This window comes from Agelaius tricolor, unplaced genomic scaffold (assembly GCF_023055355.1).
Source record: "Agelaius tricolor isolate 1412-34295 unplaced genomic scaffold, bAgeTri1.0.p SCAF_71, whole genome shotgun sequence".
NCBI lineage: Eukaryota > Metazoa > Chordata > Aves > Passeriformes > Icteridae > Agelaius > Agelaius tricolor.
The window spans coordinates 559,610-586,968 of NW_027269331.1; the positions used below are offsets into that span (position 1 = coordinate 559,610).

At 48.0% G+C, this 27,359-nt stretch overlaps 2 protein-coding genes across 7 annotated transcripts in view; one reads left to right on the forward strand and one right to left on the reverse strand.

The window, feature by feature from the left end:
- Window positions 1-27,359, forward strand: part of LOC139585286 (uncharacterized) — a 445,268-nt gene that overhangs the window by 349,509 nt on the left and 68,400 nt on the right. The gene's annotated exons all lie outside the window — the stretch shown is intronic.
- Window positions 1-27,359, reverse strand: part of GRIK1 (glutamate ionotropic receptor kainate type subunit 1) — a 102,757-nt gene that overhangs the window by 46,754 nt on the left and 28,644 nt on the right. For all 5 annotated transcript variants that reach the window (XR_011676992.1, XM_071417849.1, XM_071417852.1 and 2 more), the window contains exons 2-4: window positions 8,930-9,097; window positions 5,427-5,684; window positions 2,469-2,650 (exon numbers count right to left, since the gene is read on the reverse strand). Coding sequence is in view for 4 of the 5 variants with exons in the window: in XM_071417849.1 (XP_071273950.1) it covers window positions 2,469-2,650; window positions 5,427-5,684; window positions 8,930-9,097 (608 nt within the window). In the remaining variant the exon portion in view is untranslated. The remainder of the gene's footprint in view (window positions 1-2,468; window positions 2,651-5,426; window positions 5,685-8,929; window positions 9,098-27,359) is intronic.

The window sequence follows — 27,359 nt, forward strand, 5'->3', positions numbered from 1 at the left end:
GGGTAAATTGCAGGCTTTGTGCATAAAACAGATTGCAATTTGCAAGAGCCACATTTAATTTGCTCGGGGAGTGCTTGTCTAATGCAGACAGAGCACAGACCCTCTGCCCACCAAATATTCCAGGTGAATGCCACAACCAGCAAAGGAGGGCCAGGCCTTGTGGGGCTGGGCAGGGGCTGAGGGAATCCAGGCTCCCTGAGCTTGTCAGAGAGAAAGGGAACAGCTTGTTCAGCTGAGTGCAGGCTCTGTACTTGGGTTGAATCAGGTTATTGATTCACCTGTTCTTGTTGTGCACACAACAAGCATGGCTTGATGGGGCTTTAGTGGAAGCCATAAATAAGCAGAAATTAGAGAAGAAATCTGTCTTTTGTGGTGTTCTGTAAAGCAGAGGCTGGAGGAGGCGAGGGAAGAGGTCCCTGGTGCACACACTGCCAGCACATCTCCAGCAGAGTTCTGGGCTGATCCTTCTGCTCCCAGAGGAGCTTTTGGGCATCTCCCTCCCTGGGAAACAAGCAGTGTCCCCTCCCTGCTCCATGGGCTACTAAACACCTACTAAACACCTACCACCTTACCCAAATACAGTGAGCAGACAAGAAGGAGCTGCTTTGGGGACAGCTTCAGGTGACCCTGAGTCCTGCTCCTGTTAGAAATCTTACATAATTTAACAACACCACCTGTTTTTCCTGTGACAGCTACTGGATTGTTTGCAAAGTCAAAAATATTCTCTACTGACATCACAGAGTTTCCCTGAAATGATCTCTCCAGTGTTTGATGTCTTGCTTCCATCCAGGGCACGATGACAGAGGGGTTTGTGAGTGCAGGGATGGGGAGATGAGCAGGGCTCTTCCTGTAACCTGAAATCAGAGGAGTGAGTGCCTCAGGAATTCAGAGCCCTGCACACCTCCACATTTCACAGCTGCCTCTGGCAGGGAGGAACTCAGCCCCTGAGTTATTGCTGCCCACATCTACACTCAGCCACAGAGCTAGCTCACAGAAAAGCCATTTCCCCTTTCTTTCTAGCCTGTATTTATGTGGTTCCCTCTCCCACAGCGCTGACCCACAGGTGTACCTCTCTCAATTTTCCTGTTTTCTCCCACACTGTCATTCCCCCTCCTTCCCCCAGTTCTTCAGGCACTGGAGAGCATTATCTGTAGCTGCAGCCTGTCACTTGTCTGGCTGATCTATATCCCACACAAACTTTTCTGCTGCTTTGCCCTGCTTTAGTGCATCTTTCAGCACTCCCTCCTCTTCTTTTGACACCCAGGTATTGCTTTTTGGGGTTTGTTTCCATACTCAGCTTGGCATATTGGAAGCTTTGTGCCTTCTGCAGGGTGCCAGACATCTGCACCTTCATCTTGCTGGTCCTTCAAAATCCGTGTTGTCAGCTTAACTCTTCCCCCACAAATCTCCTTTTGGGGATGCTTTTGGGCAGCTCTGCAGGGAGCAGAGTGGGGGGACAGCCCACTCCCCCTGCCCAAACAGTGCCACTGCAGTGCCCTCGCCACCCCTGTGCCTCAAATCAGTCACACCGAGGAAATCCTAACATTTCCTGCAGGACAGCATTCCTGGGAGCAGGAAATCTCACCCTAAGGCTCACAGGAGCTGTGTGCTGCAGCTGATCTGGGATTCTGCAAGCCCCAGGCTCCTCCAGCCTGGAGAGGAACATTCCAGGCTCCACACGCAAATGCAGTAACTTGCCTTACCAACTTGGGCACAAAAAGCTGCTCTGCAGAACTTCAGCATTTCAGTAAAACATTCTGGGATGGGAACAGAAAGGGACCTTTATGGGCATTTAGTCAGTGGAAGCTCTCTGCTGCTCTTTGGGATCAGGGTATCCCATCACATTGCCTGGCAGGAGAAATAACAACTCATTCTTCATCCCTAGGGGTGCAGCAAGAAGGGAACTGCCCTCAAAATGTATGGAGGTGTTTCCTGCAGGTGAACAAACTGTGCTTTAGACTTTGATTGTCGAGGAATGTGCAGCAAGTGGCAGCAGCAAATTGTAATTCCCTCCACTCCCTGTGTGCCCCTGGGGACGTCCCAGCCCGTTAATGTCAGGCTGTGTTTGTCCTTGCCTGCTGTGGCTGCCCAATCTCACACTCAGGCTGGGCACAACAACCTCTCCCATTGCTTTAAAGGATAGATCTTCCTTCTGATTCTGCCTCTATCTTTGATGGGAAAGAAATAAAACTGTTGATTAAAGCAGGACAAGCTGAAACACATGGAGTGGTGTCCCTAGCCAGGCAGGACCTGGCATGTCAGAAAGAAAAGCTGTTTGCTCCTGTGGGCACACGTGGGGCTCTCTGGGGGCGTCAGTGCACCTTTGGCTGTGACTTCTGTCCCTGCATCCATAAGGCCCCGGGCCAGGCTGGGGAGTGCCTTTGGTTTTGGTGGAGGTGGGATCAGAGAGGCTGGCAGATTTTGGGGACCAAGGCTCCCGTGGGGTTCCTCCTCCCCGTGCCCGGTACCTGCTTGAGGATTTCCGCCGCTGTCTCGTGCGAGCAGTCGAATATCACATAGAACTCCTTGCCCTTCTTCATTTCCTTCAGCAGAGGCCGGGCATCCTTGTTCCCAGAGGGCAGCTGGCGGATTTTGATTTTGATGTTGTACCTGGAAGGGGCTTTGATGAGCTCCTGCAGGCGAATCAGCCCTGAGAAATGACAGGCAGTGACACAATCACCATCCCGTGCCACGAGGATTTATTGTCATTACACAGGGTCTCTCACGCTCCACACCCCCTAAGGATAATTGCTAGTTCCATATTTGCCAGCTCCCTAGCTAATATTATTAAAGCTTTTCATTCCTATGTTTATACTTGGCTTCTAAATATTTTGGAAGGTGTTTTCAGCTGGTTGACTACAGGATATGTTTGCACTGATGTAATACAATATAAACATACTGTAGTATGTTTAAACTGAGACATGAAAAGCAAATAAGTCTTCTTCCTGTGCAGCTCATTATTATTCCAACTCCAGCCAGCAACAAGATAAAATTGAGGGAACCTCCTCCTAACTTTCCTGCTGGTGTCACTCAGCAGCTGTGAGTTCTTACAGAATCTTTTGGGATGCAGTTCTACGTCCTCCAACACGGGTGAATTCTCAGACTCGGTGTTCAGCTGGCACAGCTTTACACGCCTCAGCTGAAGTCAGTGGAGCTCAGCCAGAGCCCTGTCCAAGTGTTTAAACACACTGCAGCTCGACTGGCTAATTCAGCACTCCTGTGTAATTTGCACTGCCTCCAAAGCCGAAGGAAGATAGTTAAGAGCTCTTTGAGGTGTGTGATTACAGCCTCGCATTATCCACAAATGCAATTCACCCACAAAAAATTCCTGATCTCCTGCTGAGGGGAAGTAAAAGGCTGCCTTAAAAATATGCATAGAGAGAGAGAGAGAACACAGGCAAGGAGCACTTCTTGGACAAAAATCAAACAAATTATTAAAATGAAGGAGCTCTTGCCTCTCCTGCTGGGAGTGGGGATAATATTTGTGTGGGGTGAGAGTGCCCCTGGTTGAGCGGCACATCTAAGGCAAGACAAAGCTCCCTCTTCCCTCTGAGCTTCGAGGGCTGCTGGCTTTCACTCAAGTGCTGGCAATGCTTGGGAAAAAGCTGCTCTGCCCCCGCCTGCAGGGCCAAGCCTGCTCCTCTCAGGTTTTCTAGTACCAACAATCAATAGAGAAAATGAAACATGATGAGCATTCAGCTGGAAGTGCTGCAGGCACCCGGAGCTGGGCCTGGCCAGGAGCCAGCTGAGGAACAGAAACCACTGGAGCTGATTCTGATGGGAATGGGCTCCCAACACTCACTGACAAAGGGGCTGGGGTCACCTGGCTGGGAAGGTGCAGCCTGGGTGCAGTGCCTGGGATGGCAACTCCAGGAGGGAAAATGAGATTTGGGAGGAGGAGTCCGGGAAGCCTTCATCTCATCCTCACCTCACACTGAGAACTGGTGTTTGTCTCCCCAGCAACAAAAAGTACTTGAGTGCAAGTGTGGTGAAAAGCAAGAAAACTAAAGGATTTGCTGACCCACTTCCCTCTCCTTTTCAGGGGAAGAAATTACTGTGTGCCTTAAAATATCTCCTTTGGTCCCATCAGACTGGGGGACTTTGCACTTCCCAAGGCCTCCTGCTGCCACAGGAACTGAGATGGAGCCCAGGTGTGGCATCCTGCAGAAGCCACAGCAGCAGTGCAAAGAACTGCAGCTATTTTTCTGGAGCACATGGCAAAAGCCTGAGCCTATCCAGTGCCACCCCTGCCCCGGGCAGGGACACCTCCCATGACACCAGGGTGCTCTGAGCCCCGTCCAACCTGGCCAAGGTGTTTTTACTCCTTGTGCGTAACAATGTCAAACTCTGGGGATAAGAAATGAAAGAGCTTGAGTTAACTGGCGTCACTCTAACCCCAAATCCAAGGACTATTTATACTGATCAAAGTTGACATGTTTACTTTCCTGACTCTGAGTTAATAAGATGATTGATGATTAATTTACTTTGTAAATACCTCTGCAAATGAAATCTCTTTAATATCAGGCTTTTTTGTGGCTGAGCAGGTACACAGCACTTGGTGTTTTGGAATGCCAATTTGGTTATGGGGTGGGCTGGAAAAGACCTCTCTTTGTTTCTATTCTGTCTAGAAGGTTTATCTAGGAGCTACTGGAGAAGGACCAGTGGGGTCCACAGAGAGAATGAGGGGTCTGGAGCATCCCCTTGTGAGGAGAGGCTGGGGGAGCTGGGCCTGGTCAGTGTGGGGAAGGGAAGGCTCACAGGGGATCCATCAGTCCATACAGATACCCCACCAACCCTCACAAATATCCCATCAATGCACACAAATACCCCATCAATCCTCACAAATACCCCATCAATCCACACAAACACCCCACCAACCCACACAGATACCCCACCAACCCTCACAAATATCCCCAAGGGCTGTCACAGGATGGTGCCACACTCTGCTCAGTGGTGCCAGTGACAGGGTGAGGAGCAGTGGCCATGAAGTGAAACACAACGAGTTCCACCTCAGCCTGAGGAAGAACTTGTGTCCATGGAGGGGGCAGAGCTCTGGGACAGCTGCCCAGGGAGGGCCTGGAGTCTCCATCCCTGGAGACACCCCAAACCCACCTGGAGAGTTCTGTGTCACCTGTTCCAGGTGACCCTGACTTGGCAGGGGGATTGGACTGGGTGATCTCCAGATTTTGGGATTCTGGGATCAGTTTGAAGCCGTGTTATGGGTTCCACAACCAGAAAGCAAAATGGGATTGACTATTCAAACCCTAGAGGCTCCTTCCCACAGTCTAGTGAAGTGAGCAGCTTTCCAAAAGCCATGGCAGCAGCAGGACAGGGGTTTTTGCCCCCTGAGCCAGGAAAGCTGCAGAGGACATGGCAGAGTGAGCTGCCCCAGGTCTGGTGGAGTCTGACAGCCCCACAGCACTCACCCGTGCTGTCCTCGTAGACCACGGTGACGATTTTCCAGTTGAAGTAGAGCACGAGGTCCAGGACAGCCCTGCTGATGGCGGCGTAGTCGGGGTACAGGTTGATGTAGAAGGCGTCCCTGTTGTCCACGGTGGGGTGCTTCCAGCGGGTCTGGATGTGGGGCACCTCCAGGGCATTGCAGATGGACTGCACGGCGCTGACCGAGGAGCTGTGCGCCGGCCCGAACAGCGCCGCCACGCCCAGCGCCAGCTGGTCACAGGCTGCGACAGCAGGGCACAGGCACCTCAGCCGGGACTGCGCGGGGCCTGCGGGCGCTCACTGGGGCTGTCACCCTCCATCCATCACCCATCCATCCATCCATCGATTCATCCATCAGCCATCCATCATCCATCCATCATCCATCCATCCATCCATCCATCCATCCATCCATCCATCATCCATCCATCCATCCATCCATCCATCCATCCATCATCCATCCATCCATCATCCATCCATCCATCATGCATCCATCCATCCATCCATCCATCCATCATCCATCCATCCATCATCCATCCATCCATCATGCATCCATCCATCCATCCATCCATCCATCATCCATCCATCCATCATGCATCCATCCATCCATCCATCGATTCATCCATCCATCCATCATCCATCCATCACCCATCCATCCATCCATCCATCCATCCATCATCCATCCATCATCCATCCATCCATCCATCCATCCATCCATCCATCCATCATCCATCCTGCATCCATCCATCATCCATTCATCCATCATCCATCCATCCATCCATCCATCCATCATCCATCCATCCATCCATCCATCCATCCATCCATCCATCATCCATCCATCATCCATTCATCCATCATCCATCCATCCATCCATCCATCCATCCTGCATCCATCCATCATCCATCCTCCATCGCCATCACTTCCAATGAGATCAGAGCATTGAGCTGCTCCCAGACCCACCCAGAGATGTGCCAGTGGTTCCTGAGGTGTTCAGGGGTGGTTTAGATGGTAAAGGGAGAGGCTGAGGGAGCTGGGCAGGGGCTGAGCCTGGAGCAAAGGAGGCTCAGGGGGCCCTTGTGGCTCTGCACAGCTCCTGCCAGGAGGGGACAGCCGGGGGGGGTCAGGCTCTGCTCCAGGGAACAGGGACAGGAGGAGAGGGAATGGCCTCAGGCTGGGCCAGGGCAGGCTTGGATTGCATGGCAGGAGAATTTCCCCATGGAAGGGGTTGTTAAACAGTGGCAGGGGCTGCCCAGGGAGGTTTGGAGTGCCCATTCCTGGAGGTGTCCAAGGAATTCCTGGATGTGGCACTCAGAGCTCTGGGCTGGGACAAGGTGTGCATTGGGCACAGTTGGGACTCCCATGGGCAGGGAGGGCTTTTCCAGGCTCAGTGATCCTGGTTTGATTTTGGTTCTGAAAATGGCTTTACTGATCAGCTTTGTGCCCTTGACCTTGCTTGCTGCAAATAAAACCTTGTCTGCTGGTTGCCTTGCAGATCACACGGGTTCCTGAGCTGCCTTTCTCAGAATGGCTCTGTCCCAGAGGAACCAGGGATTCCTGAGCTGCCTTTCTCAGAATGGCTCTGTCCCAGAGGAACCAGGGCTCTCTGCCTGCCACGGAGTGTCTCAGCAGTGAAGTTCCACGGCAGAGCATCAGGTAATCATCCCTGCAGCCACAGCAAGCTCGCCAGGGATGCCCCTGGGACTGGCACCTCTCTGCCTGTGCCAGCTGCTCTCATTGCAGGCAGCTGCACGCACACGAGCAGCAAAGGGCACCACGATTCACTGCCCTCCATAATCTGTGCTTACAGAGCAGGCAGGAGTGCCCAAAGCCCCAGATAACAGCGCAGGGAAATAAAGAACCCACACACTGACATTTTATACCCCTCCAAACCAGCCAAATACATCAACAAAGCTCTCCTTCTCCTGCGCCCATATCTCAGCCTCAAGAGCCCTGCCTGGAGCTGTCTCTGCATTTTTCTTTCTCTCCCATGTCTGTGCAGGCTGACAGACAGTGGCTGAAGTAATATCAGTTATTTCTGTCCACTGGTAAAATTTACTGCCAATGTTTTTAACACAGCTCCCAAGTGAGACAAAGCCCTGCACTGAGCTGCAGGGCTGCTCTCCTTGTGAGGGTGGGAAGTTCAGAAATTGCTCTGATTGAGGGAAATATTAAATACACCAACTGCCACAATGAGCTGAGATTCTTTAAATTCACATTTAGCTCTCTGACTGTAATAGAATATGACAGAAAATCAATTATTTTCTGTTTTCATTCTACAAATGGGTGTTTCACAGACAGTATGAAGTGCACAGGCTTTCCAGGTTTAATTCAGAAGCCTTTCTAAAGTATCACAGGTTTAATGTGCAAATTTCATAAATAACTTCAATAATTCATGATGAGAAGAAATTACTGCTGTCTGTGTGAGTTTCTTGCATGTACATTAACAACTTCCTACATATTAAATGGAGGAGGCACTTTCACAACAGTCACAGAAGAGATTCTCACTCTAGAGGGAATCTGAAATACTGTATCAGCCTGGATTATACGGATTATAAATCCCCCATGCTTGAGATTCTGCAGCATATAGCTCCAGCATATACCTGATAACTGAAAAAAATGCAAAAAATGCCATTTAAAGCTCTTTTCAATGCTCTTTGAACTCATTCTCCTTTTCTCCACTCTTGCTAACAAACCGAAGTGGCACAAGGAAAATTTGGTAGTGCAGATGTTTGAAAAGTGCCAGCTCACCAGCCTGGTTTCTGAAGCGAGGCATTTTTATTTTCCAGCAAGTCCAGTTCCAGGAACTGGGCTGCTCTTTACAGCATTTTATCAAACTTTAAGCTTGGTTCCTAGAGGCCAAGGAACACATGGAGCTTAAGGACAGTTGTGACTTATTACTCCTCTCTGTTTTGGCCTGCAGGTCAGTTAGATGGGAGTAAATTGGGCCATAATTTTCCTTCTCAGGAAAAATAAAAGAAGAAAGAAGAGGTAAAAAAATTCCACACTTGACCACTCCAATTCTTACAGTTGTTTATAACAGAGAAACTCATTTCTGTCTCCAGGAAGCTCCTGGAGCATTCATATTTCAGGTCAGGGGGGCTACTGGCCGATGGTCTTTAAAAGGCAGTAGAAATAATTTACCAATAATGGGCATCTGTGCTAATTATGGGCTGTGACATCCCACTGTGCTTCCTGTGAGTGTGTGATCATTTTTCTGCAGAATTCCAGGTGGCAAATCTATGTTTTGGAAAGACAAATGGCTTGGACTTGCCACCTGCCATCTGGGGCTCTTAGCATGCAGACAGGACGTAGGGGTTTATTCAGAAAGCACATGACAGCTCCAAGCCCAGCTTGATTCTTAGTTCAAGCACCTTTGAAAGATTAATTTTATGGTACACATGATACGAAAGAGCAGAAAAGGAGATCAGGCTGGGGAAAGGTATAAAGCACAAACCAGGGATGTAACTGACACAGTAATTGAGATATTTACCTCTCCTTGAGGCTTCAAAACTATCGAAAAGGTTAATTCTCTGGATGTCATAGGTTAATGTGGTATTAGGCATCAGTGTTCTGTTCCTGTTAATGTTGGTGACAGCAAACTTGAACGCCAATTCTTCAATATTCACAGGTTCATTTTCCACAGTTTCGAATATCCCTCCTGTTGGAACAGAGATAAATTATGGGGAGGATTATTCACCTCTTAACTGCCACACAGAAACAAGGAAAAATGAATGATGAGCTGTAATTTCTGAGTGTTCATCTAGGAAAAGCCAGTGGCTGTCCAAAGCACTGCAGCAAGAGCAGGGTGGATGGTTAGATTTTATCTGCTGTGGCACTGGGTTAACTCAGAATTATGAATGTTGCTCCACAAGCATCTATCTGGGGAAGGCGACGCCTGTTTATTGTCCAGCCTTTTCAGAGGAGCGTGTTAAATGCTTGTGAAAACTCCTGTGCAGCTCCTTTCTAATGCAACCAGGGATGGGCATGGGCCTTGCCCTGCCTGCTGCAGTGTAATTTATCTTTGGAGATGGAGCTTGGGCATGTGGATGTTTGCTGAGGTGTTCTGCACACCCGGGCAGTCCAAGGTCCACGGAGCAGATCGAGAGCAGATGGACTGAGAGTCAGTCCCCCTCAAGCTCTGTGCTCCCTCTGCTTTCTCCTAAACCCCAGGCAGCTCCTCAGCCTCAGCAGCTGTTGGTCATTGCTGTTTGCTCAGGGACAGGGGAATATTTTTGCTTTTTCCAAGGAAAAGGAGCTGAACCTGTGGACAGCAGCAAGCTTTCCAAAAGGGGACCGTAAATAACCCAAATCTAGGAAGTGTAATGGTTTTCCCTGCAGTGTATCCTGGGATGGGGAAGGTGTCTCAAGGCCACAGCCTGTCCCAGTAGACTGGGATGGCCACTCCCTCCAGCCTCTGGAGACCTTATTATGCCAGCAGCACATTCCCACTGTCCAGGGGCAGTGGGATTGGAGGAATGCACTGCACACAGAGCTGATTTCAAAAAATAGCTCCTCCAAACAGCAATCTCCAGCTTCACTGCTTGATTTTGCAAGTATAATTTACTCATTTAGTGCAAGTCACGAGAGAATACTTTGGATTTCTCACTTACTTATTTCCCCATGTTAAATTTGAGGCCCCTCTCTCTGTAATTTCTGGCCATCTGAGTGCATTCAGCTCATGCTGCAACCTCCTGCAGTTTTGATGTCACCCATGTAGGAACAGAGCAGTCATTAGCTGACCATCAGAAATGGGAACACACTGGAATCAAACCTGGTTTGAATTTTAATCCAGCAATGAAGACCCTGGAGGATACCAACCCCACTCTGGTAATATTATCCCTGGAATAAACAGCATTATTTTGTCTCCTGAACCCACACAGAGCAATGCCTGGACATGGCTTAAAAAATCTGCCAGCTTCAGCAATTTTCTTGTACACTCCATGGATTTCTCGTGTACAATGTGCAGGTATCAGAACCCTAAAGACTTCTTCCCTCTTCCTCAGAAAACATCCAAGTGATTACAAAAGAGTGTGATACACAAAACCAGCCCCAAAACCAGCCTAAGTGCAGGATTTGGAACCAAAACATTGAGTGGAATGCAAAAAATCACCAGGATTTTCCAGAGCTGCAAACTCCAGATCATCTGAAGGGAATAAAATCTAAAGCCTGTCCTTTCAGATCCAGTCCTGTAATTCCTCATTCCAACTATGATCCCAGCAAGTTTAGTGGTTAAATTCAATTATCTTTCCCTCATTTCACCCAAGGAAGACAATTCTTTTCAGTCAGCTGCAATGCCAGCCTGGGCCTGGGCCAGAAAGGTTCCAGTGCTGAGTTTTCCTGGAATCCCTGCTGCAAGCAGCAGAGCATTGCTCCACCAGGGAGGGTGGATGTCACAGGACAGCCTGAGATCACCTGGAAATAAGGGCGCCCACAATCCCTCCCCACTTCCAATAGGATGGGTATTTTGCCATTTCATCTTGGCCAAAATCCCTTCCACCTCAGAAATTATTACTGTGCATTCCATCACTTTCTCCTTCTTCTTCTTCTTCTTTTTAATTAATTAAAACTACTTCATCCAGCCACCCTTGAGGCAACCTTCATACCTGGATGTACACAAGCACTTCCTCATTCTAGGGCCAGAACCATTTCCATCCCTCTAATCAACTGCCTATTAAATGAAGATTAATTTGAATTAATGATGTATAACCAGGACCTATTTATGCTTCATTAGCAGAATTCGGCAGGATTTTTCCTTTTGGAGAAGAGTGCAAGCCCAGTGGGCAGCAGGAGGGCAGGGAGGGAAAGAGGGGAAGTTTTGTGTGGGTGTGTTTTCTGAGCAAACAAATCAAAACTCTGCACACACTTCCAGGTTCCTTTTGCACACATGAACAGAGCGGGAGAGCACTCAGGATTTATTTGCTGGGGAGATACCCTGGAGAAAACCTGGAATCATGGAATGGTTTGGGTTGGAGGGGGCATTAAAGCTCATCCAGTCCCACAGCCAGGGAGTTTGTGGAGGCAGTAATTCCTCACTGCGACTGAGCTGGGGGATATTGCATTGAAAAGGCTCGGGCTGTACCTATTTGAGCTTGATTCTTCTGTTCAGGCCCATTCAGCTGCTAAAAAGGAGCTGAATGACTGGGTAAATCTGCATCACAAACAAGCTGTGCTGGAGCATTTTCATCCATACATCCCTAATGAAATCCAACAATCCCATAAATAGTCTGTTCTCCTTCTTCTGCTGATGACTGACAGCCAAGCTCAGAATTTATTGTAAGGTCCAGGTTAAAAGAAAAATAGCAGAGTAAGTGACAAGTTTGATGAAGAACCAGTTTGTCAGATGATTCATTTGAATAAAGTAATTACTGTATAACATTTTAAAAACAAATTAAGCACAGCATTATACAAGGGAAGGAAGGAAGAAGAAATCGATGTTAACTCAATATAAATGATGTTCCAGTAATGAAGCTGTTATTGCTGAGTGTGAAAACAAGCACTGGCTTTCATGTTGGGCTGCTGGTAGCACCTAGGTGGCAAAAATTGTAAATTTTGGAGTCCTCCCTTTCAGCTCCCTCCTCCCTCAGTCAGAGAGTGAATCCTCCACAGCAGACCAAAGGCTGCTCAGTGGCAGAACTGACTTTTCCCTTACAGCACATCATTTGTAACGTGGTTTCTTCAAGGATGAAGGGAAAGCCAGTATCTGCCTCTCCTTGGCACTGAGCAGTGGAAGATAAGAGGGAATGACAGCCTGGGTCCAGCTGCTGTGCCAAAAGGGGCCGAGCCACATGAGTCAGTGACAGCATCAGCTCCATTCACTCTCTGAGCACAAAAATCCCCACAGCAAGGGAAACGTCACAGCTACACAGCACACTTCAGCAGGCACACCTGGAAAAGCTCCTCCAGCTCTCCCAGGCAGGCAAATATTTCCATTTCAAGGAGTCATCAGGGACTGAGGGAGTTTCAGCAAAGGTCAGGGCTGAACCCATCCCCAGTGGGGGATTTTACAGCTTGTGACTGTTTCTAGCTGAGGCTAAACCCCTGTTTGTGCATGGTTGGTGCCCACGTTTCCTGTCCTGGCTCAGAGGAGGAATTTTCCCGGGCTGGGTGTCAGCTGGGGCACGGCTGGCACATGGAAGCAGCCATGTGGAAGCACAGGCCCTGCTGCATGCTGCTCCCTCCCACAGCTCCCAGGGGCAGCCCAGGGCCAGCACTGGCAGGTGCTTGGCCAGCAGGGCTCCCACAAACACCTGGACATCCATTCCTGCAGGGATTCTGCTCCGAGCAGCCTCCCCTCCTTCCACAGGGAACCCCGGGAGGTGCATGGGAACTCATTGGAACCCACCTGGCAGGCACTGCAGGGAAAGAAGGGCTGAAATCCCAGTGGCTGTGAGCTCTGTGCTGCTGCTGCTGCTGCTGCTGCCAGGCTAATGTGGGGGATTCAAGAAACCAAGTGAGCACAAGGTTTGCCCTGGGCCTCTTTGACAGGGCTGTGGATTCCAGAGGGGTCTGGATCACAGGCACTCAGTGGGGCTGGGGCCAGATGGAAGGCTCAAAAAGGAGCAGGGCACAGCAAAGCAGCGCTGAGGAAGATGTTTTCCTCCAGATAATTCCCTCTGACAGAGCTCCACTTGCACTGAAACACCTGCTACTGGGAACCCTCTCCAAACATATTTTCCCATCCTTATCTCTAAGCAAAGGACAGATTCTCCTGTGCCATGTGGTGTCCAGCTGGGAGTACCTGTGCACTCACCACACTCATCTGCCCAGAAAATAATCACTGCTCACAGTTTAGCAGCATCTTCCTTTGCAAAGTCACCTCTCTGAGAGTGCAATCCAGAAACTGGCTGCTAGCTCTGGTTTGGACAGCACCCATCAGCTACTCTGCTCTGTGGATGTGCACTAGAGGTTTCTCAGAAGCGTGGTGAACAGCCCCAGCCCAGTAAGGAGCAGTACAGCAATTTGCATTTGCACATCCTGCAGGCTGCAGAGGGTTTGCCTCCCAGGCTCTCCTGGGGCTGGAGCACAGGGCTGTGAGTGGCTGGCAGAGCCCACCCTGAGCCCATCAGCATTCTGCTGAGCCTGCAGCAGCCCTGGGAGCAGGAGCTGCTGCCATCCTCACTGTACACCCACTGGAGCCGGGAGCCACGTTCCCAGCACCACTCCCTGTCCAAGCTGCTCAAAAGCTGCTTTGGAAGCCTTCCGTGCACTGTGCTCTGCTCCAGCCCATCCCCACCCTCTCCCAGCCCCTTGGCATCCCTGATCCCTGCATCCCTCCTGGGCTCCACCCACCCTGTGCTCCACATGTCACTGTCCTTGCCCTGCCCCTGCCAGCTCCGGGATCACTGCCCCCTGGAACCCATCACCCATCTGGGGGCTCCTGCTTTTAGGGTGCACCCAAACACAACCCAGGGCTCTGCCCTTGCCCTTCCTGCACCTTCCCCTCCTTGTTCCCAGCCATCAGAATCCCCAGGGAAAGGTGGTGAGCACGGAAAGGCAAAATCCCTGCTCTCGACCCCCCTGGATTTCTGCCTCCCTTACCCCAAATAACTCCCTGTCCCTGTAGATTGCAAGCTTCTCAAGACTGTAAGAAATCTGTAGCCAAACAGAGGAATTTTAAAGTGTAATAAATGCAGGGCTGGCTCTGGGCTTGGGGGATGGTTTAATTCTCCTTCCTGTGGCTGTGGGCAGCTGAAACCTGGGACAGGCCCAGAACCCAAACCCTGACCAGGGGAGGGGATGAGCCCCAAGAATCAAACTCAGCAAAGGGGATTTTTTTAAGAAGACTAGGCTTGTTTATAGCAAGGTCCCTGCCTATTTGTCACATGTGGTATCTCCTCTGTTCCAAACTGCCTATCCAAAATCCAGCTCCATGTTCCAGACGTGGTTTTATTCCAGCTGCTTTTCTGAAGGTTTTGCCTGCAGCTGTAACAAGGCTGCTCAAATTTTGCTTGATTTTTTTTGCTGAACTCTCAGAGGGACTCAGCCTTTCTGTCCTTTTCATGCAGCATGGGTGGTGCTGAATGACCAGAGACAAAACTGCCTACAAATCCCACTTTGGGCTAAATAAAAATGGTTATTTTCCACCCAAAATATCCCCCCGTGAGAGCCAGAGCAGGTTTTTATAATTATCTGCACTCCAGAAAGGTGCATTCAGCCCTGATTTGATCCTTTGTAAGCAGAGGGATAAAAATACATGTGTGTATGTATATATAGAAAAAGTTGAGCTTATTAAGATACAAGGATCTGCCTTTTCCAATGGGATTTATTTCACTTCAGCTTGCAAGTGGAGATGGTTCCCAAAGGCACAATTGGCATGATTCATGGTACAGAATTTCTAAGTAATGAACTTCTTCCTTTTTACAAACAGCAAAAGAATCTGGTTGACCTGATTTAGGTATCTCTTGCAACATCAGGCAGGAACTAAAACATGATTTTCGAGGTGCAAGCTCTCAATTTGATAGGAAGTTTTAAAAGTGTTGCTTTTCTCCTTTACATTTTATATTTCCCTCTGCCTGCACTGGGCCATGGGCTGTGGGCTGTTCCAAACATTTCTCCTGATTCCAGCAGGGTTTGATCAAATTCCCTCATGGCTGAGCATTGTAACAGCTTAAATGGTCTCTCTGGAAAAGAAACTTGCTTTCTCCTGCCTTTGTGAGTCTTTCAGAGCCCTGCTTCACAGGTCTGCTTTGCCTGAGTGTCTGAGTGAGAGGATTTCCCTCTGAGACACCCAGACATGCTGGCACATTCACTGCTGACGGTGTGCAGGACTGCAGGCTGCTGCTGGAAATGGAGGGGCAACAGGAAAGCAGAGGGGAAGGAACAGTCACAAAAAAAACCCCCAAACAAACAAACAAACAAAATCAATGCTTATATTAAGGCGTAAAGGAAGAGGAAAAGAATTTGACAGAAATAAAGAAGCAGATGAGAAGAGCGGAAAGCAAGCTGGTGGGATGAAGGCTGAATGACCCATGGCACTGCTGGAGTTTTTGTTTGCTGCTTTTATCTGAGTCCATCTCAAAAGTATTCCATAGCTTACAAATATGGTGAGGTTGTTTTTTTTTTTGGCAGATACAAAGCAGTTGTACCTTTCACTTGAGGAAACCTCAAACCCAAGGAAACCACAGAGACCCCTAAAACAACAGCAAGGAAAATTGAATTCAGAGGGGGTTCTGCCGCTGCTTTGACACAGACACCTGGTTAAATGAGGAGGATATCTGTACAAAAAGTGCTTTACACTGCCCTGTGCAGTGGCTGCAGGAGGTGACACTGCCAGGATGCAGCAATAAACCAGGTTTTTCTGCACTCTGACAGCAGATGAGCCTTGGAAACAGAAACATTCACTAGACAGAGCCCTGAAAGCTACCCCAGAGAGGAGCCCTGAGGGGAGGGAAGATGGCCCCACTACAGAGCAGTTGGGAGCTTGCATTTGCAATGGAACTGCTTCAGGAAGAGCCATTTTTCTCCAGCTGTTAGCCAGGAATAGAAAGGCATTTCAAAATCCAAGACAATGCTTTGAAATGAGTGCTAATTAGCAAACAGCGTTTTTGTGCATAAATGTCAGGGTTATATCTTTAAAAATGACACAGTCTATCTTTTCCTGAGTGCCCATTAAGCACTATTATCTCTAAGATGCTTAGGAATGTAAGGTCTTTATTGAAGCTGAAGAAATCCGAGTTTATCCTGAAAAAGCATGGATAAATCAGATCACAGACTGTCCCAAAGTACATCCCTTCCAGAGAGGAGGTGCTGGAGGGAGGTTAAAGTTGGCAGGGGGGACATTTTAAGCTCCAGCTTTGGTCTTTGGCTGCTGTGTTTCTGGATTCCAGCTGCTCCAGCTGCCCTGAAGGCAGAGCTGCCTGTCCAGCCAGGAATGATGGCCATGGGGGATGCCTGGAAGCCCCAGGGCTGCAGCAGATCCCCCATCTGGAAACTGCTGGGCACACTTGGCACTCGGAACCATGCAAAAATCCTGTCCTGATCAGGAGTTCAAACATTAGGGATCCGAAACGACAGCAGCTCCTGCTGGCACACGCTCTGCACGAGGCCAGGGGGAACTCTGGCTTTGCCTTCCATCCCAACAATTGCTGATGGCAGATTTCTCTGAGGCTGCAGGGGCTCCTCTCACTCCGGGAAAAAGGCTTAAAACCATCCAGCTAAGCTGGACAGGACTTTGCCTGTGGCTGTCCCCATCCTTCCTTCTCCCCAGATCGTGCCAGGCCTGGTATTAAGGGAGGATAAACCTGAAGTTTAAAAATAATAAAAACTGCAAAGAGACATAAGTGATTTGACTGTTTTTCATGATAAGAAATAAATCCCCCCCTTTAGCTTTCCTTGGCCTGGAGGAAGGATATAAACCCAAATGTTTCCAGGTTTCCCACTGGATCCTTGGCTTTGATTCTCCTGAAGCTCCAGACACACATTTGGTGTTTGGGGGACACGAGGAAATGTGCAGGTTTTGCTCAGGATTTTCTTTAAACCTTACAGCAGCTTATTTTCCCCGTGCTGCTGCATCATTATCCTGCCTCCCTTTAAGTGCCATTACTGCAGTTTCATCCTTAATTCCTCAGGTACCAGGAAGGGACAGAGAGAAAATGGGCTGCCATTCTCTAGTATTTACCTTGCAGCCTCGGCAGCAGCTGTTTTAGAGAAAACCAAGGCACATTTCCAGTCCTGGGAAGTGCAATGTCTGAGGAGCTCATGTGAGATGATGCTCTTAAGGGTGGGGGGATGCAGATTTTCCAACAGTTCCTCTCTGTGAGCAATGTTTAATCAGCACCTGTGCTCTGAGCTGCCACATTTCCTCATCATAATGATGGCTGGCTCTTGAACAGACACTTACTGGAGGTGCCTGCAGTTTAAAGCTTCCCTGGTAATTATCAATCTGGAACATTTCTATTCCTCCATCTTCTGAGGGCCATTTGAGTCTGAAGAATGCCTTATCCAATGTCTACATTTGCAAATATTAAGGCACCAAGTGTAAACAAAGCACTGCTGCACCTGATGACAACTGTACATCAAGTGCTAAATTACACAGCTCCAAGAGAAATATGGGATGGGAACTCAAACAACTCTAGGAACACTTTCTCTTTGTAATGCTTCCCTCAAAAGAGAGCTCAGAATGTTCTTCACCACAAATCACACTCAGATTGGGACATTCCACTGCAGCAGCTTCACTGGGAATAGCTTTATCAGGAATTATTGGCACTGATTAGAGATGGTAGTTACAGCTATTACATTTATTATATTAAAGTTATTAGTTGTAATCATTACACTTATGGATAGGGAAGGTAGATATGTACTTTGAAAACTGGCAGGAAAATCCTGGGTAATTTTACCCAGGGGTTAAAACTGTGTTAAAAAATTAATTAAAACATTAAAGAAAGAAAAATACAATTATCTGAAAAACTGATACAATATCTCCAGGCCCCACAAGGTGAATATCTGAGTCACTAAATTGTTACTGATATTTTTAAAACATGAAAGTTTATGCTACTGGGCATAAATATTGTAGGGGTTATTTTTAGCCTCATAATTTCCATCAAAAGTCCATAAAATACCCTTGCCGTGAAGAGGAAGCTGTAATTAGTACAGTGTGTAAAGATGGCTTCAATTCAATTAAATATTTCCATAACTGATGAAACAAATGATGGCACATAATGGCCATCATTTCCATGTGTTACCACCAACCTCCTGATTGAACAACTTAAATTTCAAAACAAATTTAAACATGCAGCTGCTACTTTTCCTTGCTCAGTTTTCCTCGGTGTGTGCCACATTTCCCACTCAGGGTGTTCCATGAACACATTTGAACAGGTTTATGTTTTTTGGCAGAACTGACCGGGCTCTCTTTTGGGGTGAGGGCATGGAACTGAGGCTGCTTGTTAATGCTGGGAGGTCCTTGGAGATTCTCTGCTGCTCCTGAAACTTTCTGAAGTCCCGGAGCAGCAATGAATGCTCAGGCAAGAGGGGGAGGCTGCAGTGGGGCAGGGGAGCCGCTGGCAGAGGGCTGTGTGCCACAGCACGGTGTGACAACACCAGCTTTGCTCTCACTGTGTTTTCTGAGGCACGGAACGCTGAGAAATGGTGAAATTACCCAGTGCAATGCATCCCCTTTGCAAATGGAACGCTGTGCACACACACCACTCTGGCGGCGATTACGGCTCACGACGTGACATATGTCTAATGGTTTAGATTGGCTGCTCTGGAGAGGGATTTCATTTAAGGCACTTATGGCATTGGGCTCAAATTATTTCCAGGAGTCGATTGAAGCTTATGTTTCACCCTGCAGCTTGTGCTCAGCTGAGGATCATCCGCCGCCTGCATTCCATTTGTGTCCTGCAGGATCTCAGCTGGCTCGGGGCTCCTGCCACGCTCTGCGTCTCTGTGCACTTGTGCAGCCACTTCCCAGAGCAAGCAGAGCCTGCTGTGGAACCTGCTGCCACGGCAAAATCACCCTATCCTGGTACTTACTTATTTATTTATTCACTTGTGATGTCTGCAGTTTTTAAAGCCACCCTGGCAACAGGTTTTGGATATCTGTTCCCATGAGAATTAGGAAGAACTGGCCACCCACCCCTTAGGAACCTTCTCCATTCCTCCTGCCCCTCAGTGCTCATCAGGAGGTGCTGAGTGAAGGAACCTGTGGGCTCAGAAGTGTCCCCATGGAATGTGGTGGCAGCCTGAGCTCAGTGTGGGCCGCAGCTGCCAGGGGATTGCCTGGGATGTCACAAATGCCATGGCAAAGCCCAGCCCAGGGTCCAGCAGGCACAGAACCCCTGCAGGTTCAGGCTGGGATGAGTGGGAGGGCAGTGCCCAGCTCCCCTGGAGCTGCCTGGCGGTGAGGCTGGGGTTTGATCCCACATGGAAGGGCTTTCCAGGAACTGCCCTGGCCTTTGGACAGCCCCAGCACTGCCTGCTCTGGCAGCAATGCTGGTGAAATCAGGGAGAGCTGAGGGTCAGTAACAGAACGAACGCGTCATTTCCCCTTGGAAAAGGCTCAGGGACACTGAGCAGTGCTGAGTCCATTACCAGAGAATCCCGGGGCCACTGAGGCTGGAGAAGCCCTCCAGGATCACCCAGTCCCAGCCTTGCCCCATCCCCACCTTGTCCCCAGCCCAGTGCCACCTCCAGCCCTCCCTTGGGCACTCCAAACCTCCCCAAAACCCTTTTCCTTACAAACCCAGCCCCTGCAGAGGAGATCTGCTCTCCTCCCTAGCCTAGGAACATTCTGGAAATGTTGGTTTTCCTGAGGGGAACGGAGCCAGCTTGAGCTCTGTGCTGCATCAAAAAACCTCTTGCTCAGTGAAACCTGTACAGAAAACCACCTGGGATTTGAGAGAGCATTAAATAGAAATCAGCTAAATGGCTTTGAGAGGAGAACAAACACTAAGCTTCTTTAAATAAAAGAGTTAGAACATGGAAGTGTGAAATTTCACACTTTTCTGCGTATGGATATCTTGTAAAGCTTCATTCTGATTCCTCTTTGCTCCCTGATGATTATTTCATCTCTCTTGCACAAAATATGGAGTATTTCCTGAGAGGAACCATTGCCTTCATATCCACTGTAGCAAATGAAATCTTTGAAATGCTGAACTGTTTCAGAAAAGGGAAATGAGGGCACCCTTTAACTCCCAGATGACTCCAGTCTGGGTGGGAGTGCTGGAAGGCTCTGCAGAGGGATAGGTTGGATATCAGGGAAAATCCTTCCCCAGAAGTGTGAGCAGAGGCAGACTGAAGGTTTGAATTCCAGAAAAGGCAGTAAAAGTACATTATTAGGCATTTAGAACTCATTTTGGTTCAATCAAGCTGCAGCAGGGAGCCGAGTTAGCTTATTAATATAAGAAATTGCTGCTGGTCCTTAACACATTTCGATCAGCGTGTGAGAACTGGCAAGAAATGAAGAGCAGGAGAAAATTGAAAATACCATCCAGAAGTTTCTGACTGGCAAACTCCTGCTGCCTCAATCCACTGTTTGTTTTTGCAGGTGTTTCCTGGTCATCTCCTGGGACATCTCCAAAGGGCTGGAGATCTTCAAAATCTCCTCATGTGGACACTGGGCATTTTTTACACCAAGATGTAAAAATGAATTTCATGGTGCTTCTGCCCTGGAAGGAATCTTGCCACATGCCCTACCTAAATCCAGATGAACTTGGGAGATTGTGACATGAACTCTACCCAACCTGCCCCATGACATCCATCAAATTAAACATAAAAAATCAGGAGGGTTGTACAATAGTAATGCAAACTTAAATTAATTCATTTTCTCCCTCTTTTTTTTTTTTCTCTGCTGAAAATGGAGAGATGTGAGAACCATCTGAAAACCAGTGGAATTTGTAAAAATGAAAATAAAGTGTTTTCCACATTTCAAGCCTTTGGAAGATTGCTGATGCAGCTTTCCAGCAAGGAGGAAATGGAGAGACCAAAGGTTTGTCCTTTTATTTAAAACACAGCATGGCCTGGGCTTGCTTTGATGTTCTAGCAGTGAGACTGATTTTTCCTTAGCACACAGAATTATATTGTGGCATTAGGATAATAAAAAAAAGCAAAGCTCAGCTAGAAGCTGTATGGCTCCATCCAGAGTGCCAAACACAATTTTGGTCTTTTCTTTTTTGCTTTTAGGGAGCATTTTCTGCTGGTTTTCTTAACAACTCTCAGACATCCCTGGTTTAATAAAATCATCTCGTGTTCTGAAACATTTGGGTAATGAACTGAGTGATGGAGCTGTCAGCTCTCTGCTGCTCAGCTGACCAGCTGTCACACCAAGGACTCTTTGGCAATTGGGAGATGTTGGGTTTGATGTTTAATTCCCTTATTCCATCAAAAGACTTTATTTGAAAAGAGTCTTTGAATCATGCATGTGCTGGAGATGTTCCCATATCCAAATCATCTGCGAGCAGCAAGGGAGTTTTAAAGATCAAATCACTTAAAGATTTATTCTTTCTTAAAGAAATGAAGTTTTTTCTTCATGTGGAGACTTCTGTTATGAAAGTGCTTCCTTTGCATTATTCAGGCTTGGTGGTGATTAATCACAGATTCCCTCAGCCAGCACAGTGCACCTTGTGCAGAACGTGCCTTGTGCTGCAGGGGCTGGTTGTGGAGCAGTGTCCACGTGCTGATAGGAAATGCCTTGGCTTTTAGGAGTCTGTGCAACTTGCAGCCTGCCCAAGCCATCTGCAATAAATTATTCAAGGTGTTGTGCTCCCACTTTTCGGGATTAGCCTCTGTGCCTGCAAATACTTACAGGTACAATTCAAAGCACATAGGGGCAAGGGCAGCTTCTGGCAGTAGATCTCTGCCTGCCTGATTATCCCACAAAAAGATGGTTCTGTGCTATGGAATGTTCCCAGAGTAATCTGTCCCTGGAAAATTGCTCCCATAAAATCAGAGCCTGACTTGAAGTCCTCTCTCTCAGAAAAAAAAAAACACCTCCCAAAAAAAAAGTAAAATAGTAATTATACAATTACTCTATATCTATTTTTGCAACACAGCTCTAAAAATCTTAAAAATCTTTCTTTAAATATGTGCTTTATTGTTATAATAATTTCCCTGGGGTCTGCTGCACTGGCAAACTTATGGTGCATTACCTAAAACATCACTGTGGTGCCTTTGGCACACATAAAAAAGACAGATCATCCTTAATGTTGTTCTAAAAACTATTTCCATGTTCCAGCATTTGGATTTATGAAGCATGGGCTATATGTATTATAAAATTTTATTTTAAAGTAGTAGAGTTACAAAAAATAAACAGGGCCCCCATCAAGTAAAAAATAAAAGTAGCACAACAACAAAAATAAAAGGTATTATGTTAAAAGAGGCAAAGCACCAGGGGTTTTATAAAACTTAATTTCCACTCTTCTCCAAAGGCTTGAGAGTGCTTACATCTAAATATTGTGAGTAATTCAGATTCACACCCTATGAGACAGAGGTTGAATGCCCCCCTCCCCAGCAATGCTGTTTAATATGCAAAGGAGGCAGGGGATGCTGAAATGGGCTTTTCCCCTCCATGAAGCCACTGTGCAGCTGGAAAATCTTGTCAGGGCTGTTAACTCTCCTGGAGAAAAATAAAAGCTGGGTCTTGCAAATGTAAATGATGCCATCCTTACCCACTCAGGTGGGTAAATGTGCAGCCAGTGAGACACTGAGGCAGCAAGAGGATGCTGCCTCATAAACCCTGGGGAGCTGAGCTATTCCCTGCAGCCCTGAGTGCTGCAGATTCCACTCAGGTATGGAACAGCTCCTCCGAGCAAAATCTCTTTGCATTTCTGACAGATCCCCTTTTCTGACCCTCTCATAACGCCTAGGGCCCAGCCCCCTGGACTACTCCACTCAGAGAAACAAGATAACAAGATTTTTGTCTCCTGCTGAGCTTCCATTCTGAGGCTTGCTCCTCTCTCTGCTCTTTAGTTGGGCGATGTTCTATTTTCCCAGAGGTGCTGGCAGCTACGGTGAAATTTCATGTGAGCACCACAGAACTGGGGAAGAGGTCATTGCAATAGATGCATCCACAAACTTTCCAAATGGCACACACCACAAACATGCCATGGATTTCCCAGGAAAAGCTACCACAGGGCAGGATTTGGTGGATGGATTCAAACCATGATCTCCACTGAAATATTTGGGTGTGGGACTCGTCATATTTTTCACCATATCCTCCCTTTGGTACTACCGGAGAATGCCAGACAGGAGAAACTTCAATCAATGGAAAATGTGTTTAAAAAGTAGGAATTCCATCCAAAATGGAGAGGGAATGAATATTTTATTCAAAGTATGTACATTGAAAAAAAGAAAAAAAAAAGAATCAGTTCATTTTTGCAAATATGCTAAAGCTGTCACAGAGCCCTTGCCTGATCTAGACACGGGGGAAGTGCAGCAGGAAAACTGGGGAATATTAAATAGCAACATTTTAGTCACAAAAATGGAAGGGTTCTTTAAATTTATTCAAATCCTAGCCATAGTGCAGATGGTGCTGGAGAATAACAGTGAATTTGGGTAAGAGTGTTTTGCATCAAGGTCCAAATGCACAATCAAACTGAGAGAGGGTAAGTTTAGATTGGATATTAAGGAAAAATTCTTTACTGAGAGCAGTGACACACACACATGTTGGAATTAATGTGCTCCATCTCCCTGTCCTGGGCAGTGCTTGGATCAAAGATGCCCCAGTTTAGCCTGCCATGCCCATGGAAGGAGGTTTCCTCATGGATCTGGAAATCCATGCCACACATCAAAGTGCCAGAAAGGAGCAGGATGGGGGCGGCCAAGGAAACAGGAATGTGGAGCTGCCATGGGCCCCTCTTTCCTGCCTGAACACCCCCAGGACGGGGGAAGCTGAACTCAGGGTCCTCTCAGACCTCTCCTCTGCCCTTCCTTCCCCCCACCCCTTCTTTTCCAAAATAAGAACTGAATCTGTGGTGTTTTGTTTCCTTTCCCTTGGTGTCCTCCTTCCTTTCTGCCACTGCCTTGGTCCCTGCTCCAAAAAAAGCCATTTGGTTTCTTTCTGTGTCCCAGTTTGCTTCTCATCCCTACTTGTATTCACTCATCACTTCTGGTCTTTCACTCTGTGCCAATATTTACTTTCCTTGCCAATACTTTCCTTCCTAAATCACTTTATTCCCTTTCCAGCACATCCCAACCAACATTACTTTGAATCTCACATTTCATTCTTTATTCTTGCATAAAATTGAGGCTCCTTTCCTAAAAAGCCCCAAAGTGGCAACAACTTGCACACTTTCCCTCTCAAGCCCTTATTCAGCTGTTCTGTTCCTCGCCTTGGTTTTTAGCTCACATCATCCTTCTGTTATCCTCCCTTCCCTCTCACTTTTCATTTCACTTTCACCTCCTCCCCTTCAGCTTTCCCCTTAAGTTTCCATTACTCAGCTACACAGCTTTCCTTGTATTTTCCAACTTCATCTCTGCTGCAGCCCCACCTCTCTCCCCCTCCTGTTCCATGAGGATCCAAGAGTTTGCTCCTTCTCCTGGCACAGGTTTTGCCAAGGACAGAGAGATACTCACCCCTGCATCCCAGAGCAGTGGGTGCCTGAGGCTGGGTAAAGGAACAGAGATGAGAGCCCTCATTTACCATTGTCCTCAAAATCAACTGCACACAGAGATTCCAGCCCAAAAAGAGGCTGTAACTTTTGAGGAGAGTAAAAGCAGTCTGTGACAATCAAATCTGGAACCAGGAATTAAATGAACTCTCAGGTCCCAGACTCGTTGGCTTCTAACTTAGCCATAACTCAGTCAATACCAGACATAATTCCCCTGCTTAAAAAGTTATTAAAATCTTAATAAAACCAAGGAGATGCTGGGACAAAAGCATATTAAGATGGCCTAAAGGTTGTGCCTACATCTCATTAATTTAAAGCCGTTAACCAGAATGACTTCATTGAATATCTCCAGATGTGAGCATTCCTAGATTTCCCCGGAATGCATTTTCAGCCCTGGGTAGAGCAGGTTTCAGCTGCCTGGTGTCCGTGGGGTGTGAGCCCTGTGCTCACAGGAGTTTTTGCCCTGGGAGCCTGGCAAGGGCAGCTCCCCCAGCCCCACAGCCAGAGGCCATGGCTCTGCAATCAGCACCTTGGCCAGATTACTTCCCCAGGGTTTGCCCGGTGCCTTTCTGCACCCGTGGGAGGCTGTGAGCTTCCCTGTGGCAAGGGGTGTCACAGCTGGCCTGCAGGTTGTGTGAGGAGCCCTTTGCATCACCCCTGCTGCCAGTCTGGGCTCTGGGCAGCTGCCCTTGGTGCAATCCCTGTGTTCAGCAGGGCCAGGAAAGCTCATTCTGTGCTCATCTTCTCCCCCTACCCGTGGTGATTTCCCAGCCCTCTGTCTTTGCTGGCCCTGCGCTCCTTCCTGCCATGCTCCCAGCTGTCCCCTGTGTCCCTGCACACCTCCAGCATCCCTCCCTGGCTGTGGTCTGCCTTTGGAATCCTGCTCTCCAGGCTGAGCCCTTTGGTGAGCTCCAGGCCCATCAGTGCTCAGCTGAGCCCCAGCTCAGTGTGGCAAACACAGAATACAAACAAACCCCAGCAGCAGCTAACTCCCAAACTCCCACTGGTACAGCTATTACATATATAGAAATCTGTCTTTGGGGGTTACTCAAACCTATTTTCCTTCAGTGGAGACTCTGGCAGCCATCAGAATTAGAAGGAACATTCTCAGTAAATTGCTTGTGCAGTTATCAAATGTCCCTGGGTTCATTTCAGCATTTAATCACCCTCCGAGCCTGGGTTTGCCTCATATGTTTGGGCATCCTTTAATCACGGAGGAATTAACTGCCAAATCCTGCTGGGGTTTTTTTGTTTGGTTCATTGGTTGGTTTAGGTTGTTTTTTTTTTTTTTTTTAAGGATATTCATTTCATGTACCAAATGAGGAATTATAGGGGTTTGGTTTTCGCTTTTTTTTTTTTCCTTTTTTTCCTAAAAAGGACCCTGTGCCTTCCTGCAGGTTGCCTCCACCCAGCCTCACCCAAACTCTGAGCTGCAAGAGTTCTGAGCATCCCAGACCTGGTGCTGCTGGCACAAACCCCATCCTGAGCAAAGGCAGGCAAAACTTGGGGCTGGAAAATTCACCCCTCGCTCTTTCCTGTGGGACAGAAGAAATCCCTCTCAAGAGCATCCTTTAAAATGCACCCAGAGCAGAAGCAGGGAAATGAGCCCTGTTTGAGATGCAGCCCTGACCCAGCTCCCTGCTCATGGCACAGCAAAAGGCTTTGGGTTTTGTCCCCAAAACCTTCCCTGCAGCCCTCTAGGGTGAGGACAGGGATGCTCCAGGGAAGGAAGAGGTCCCAGGAACAAGTGCAGGCACAGCCCTACCCCCATTAATTCTGCTGAGACCTCGCTCATCCATCTCTGGGATGCTGCAGGTGCATTTATTAACAGCAGAGCCCCTGGTCACGTGTTGGGATCCTCTCTGACACATTAAGCCATTTTTAATTTGCTCCCATCATCCCCAGCCTCTCCAGCAGACCTTGGATAACTCTGGGGTCCTAAATAAGCCACAGTGACTCGGGGAGAAAGCAAGTGAGTTATTAATCTTATGCAAATGCCTGTTTAATTTTCAGGATCCTGGCACCATTGTAAGTGCTGAAAGTCACGGACTATAAAGAGAAAAGGTAATTTCCTGTTTGTTTAATTGATCTTCTGTAGCTTCTCTCCTGGCTGGCAAAGCCAGGTAATGGAATTTGCAATGTAAAGTCATTATTAGAAGTGCCAGTATGACATTTGATTAATCCGGGCTATTTAGGCTTAATAATACACACTTGACTTATGTTCTGGAAGCAAAATTGCCTGCTACTTCCCCTCCTGCTTTTAAAATATATTTATAAATATCCTTAGCGTGATGATACATGAGCCCATTCCCTCAGGCATCGTTATTAGCAGTGATACCTCCTCCAAAGTGTGCTCCATCAGCAGGAGGATGTTTGCTCTCAGATTTGCACCCACGGCAACTTGTGGCCCAAGGATTCCTTCAGAGGACCTGCAGGTGCCCTCCTCAGCTCCCCCCAGGTCAGCTGTGCCCCTCCTGAGTGGCAGATTCCCAGGGGAAAGGCAGGCAGGAGCTGACACTGCTGTCCCTCAGCTGTGCCAGGGCTTGGATCAGCAGGAGAGAACAGCCCTTGTGAGTGTCCAGGGAGGAGAGGGGCCCTTTGTCACCTCCCCTCCTCGCAGTGTCACACCCAGAGCTTCTCTCTCCACACACATCCCCTGGGCCATTCCTATCACATGCAGCATCTTTTGTGGATCCCCAGCCCACGGCTAAAAATCCTGTACATCATTCCTGGCACTCCTTGAAGCAGCAATGGACCAAGACATTTCCTGTCACAAAGGGCCCTGGAGTGAAAACAACATTTTCCAGGTAAGGTGCAAGCACTGCAGGAGATGACAAGGGCTGGGAAGATCCAGGTTAATTTATGGAAGTATTTTTT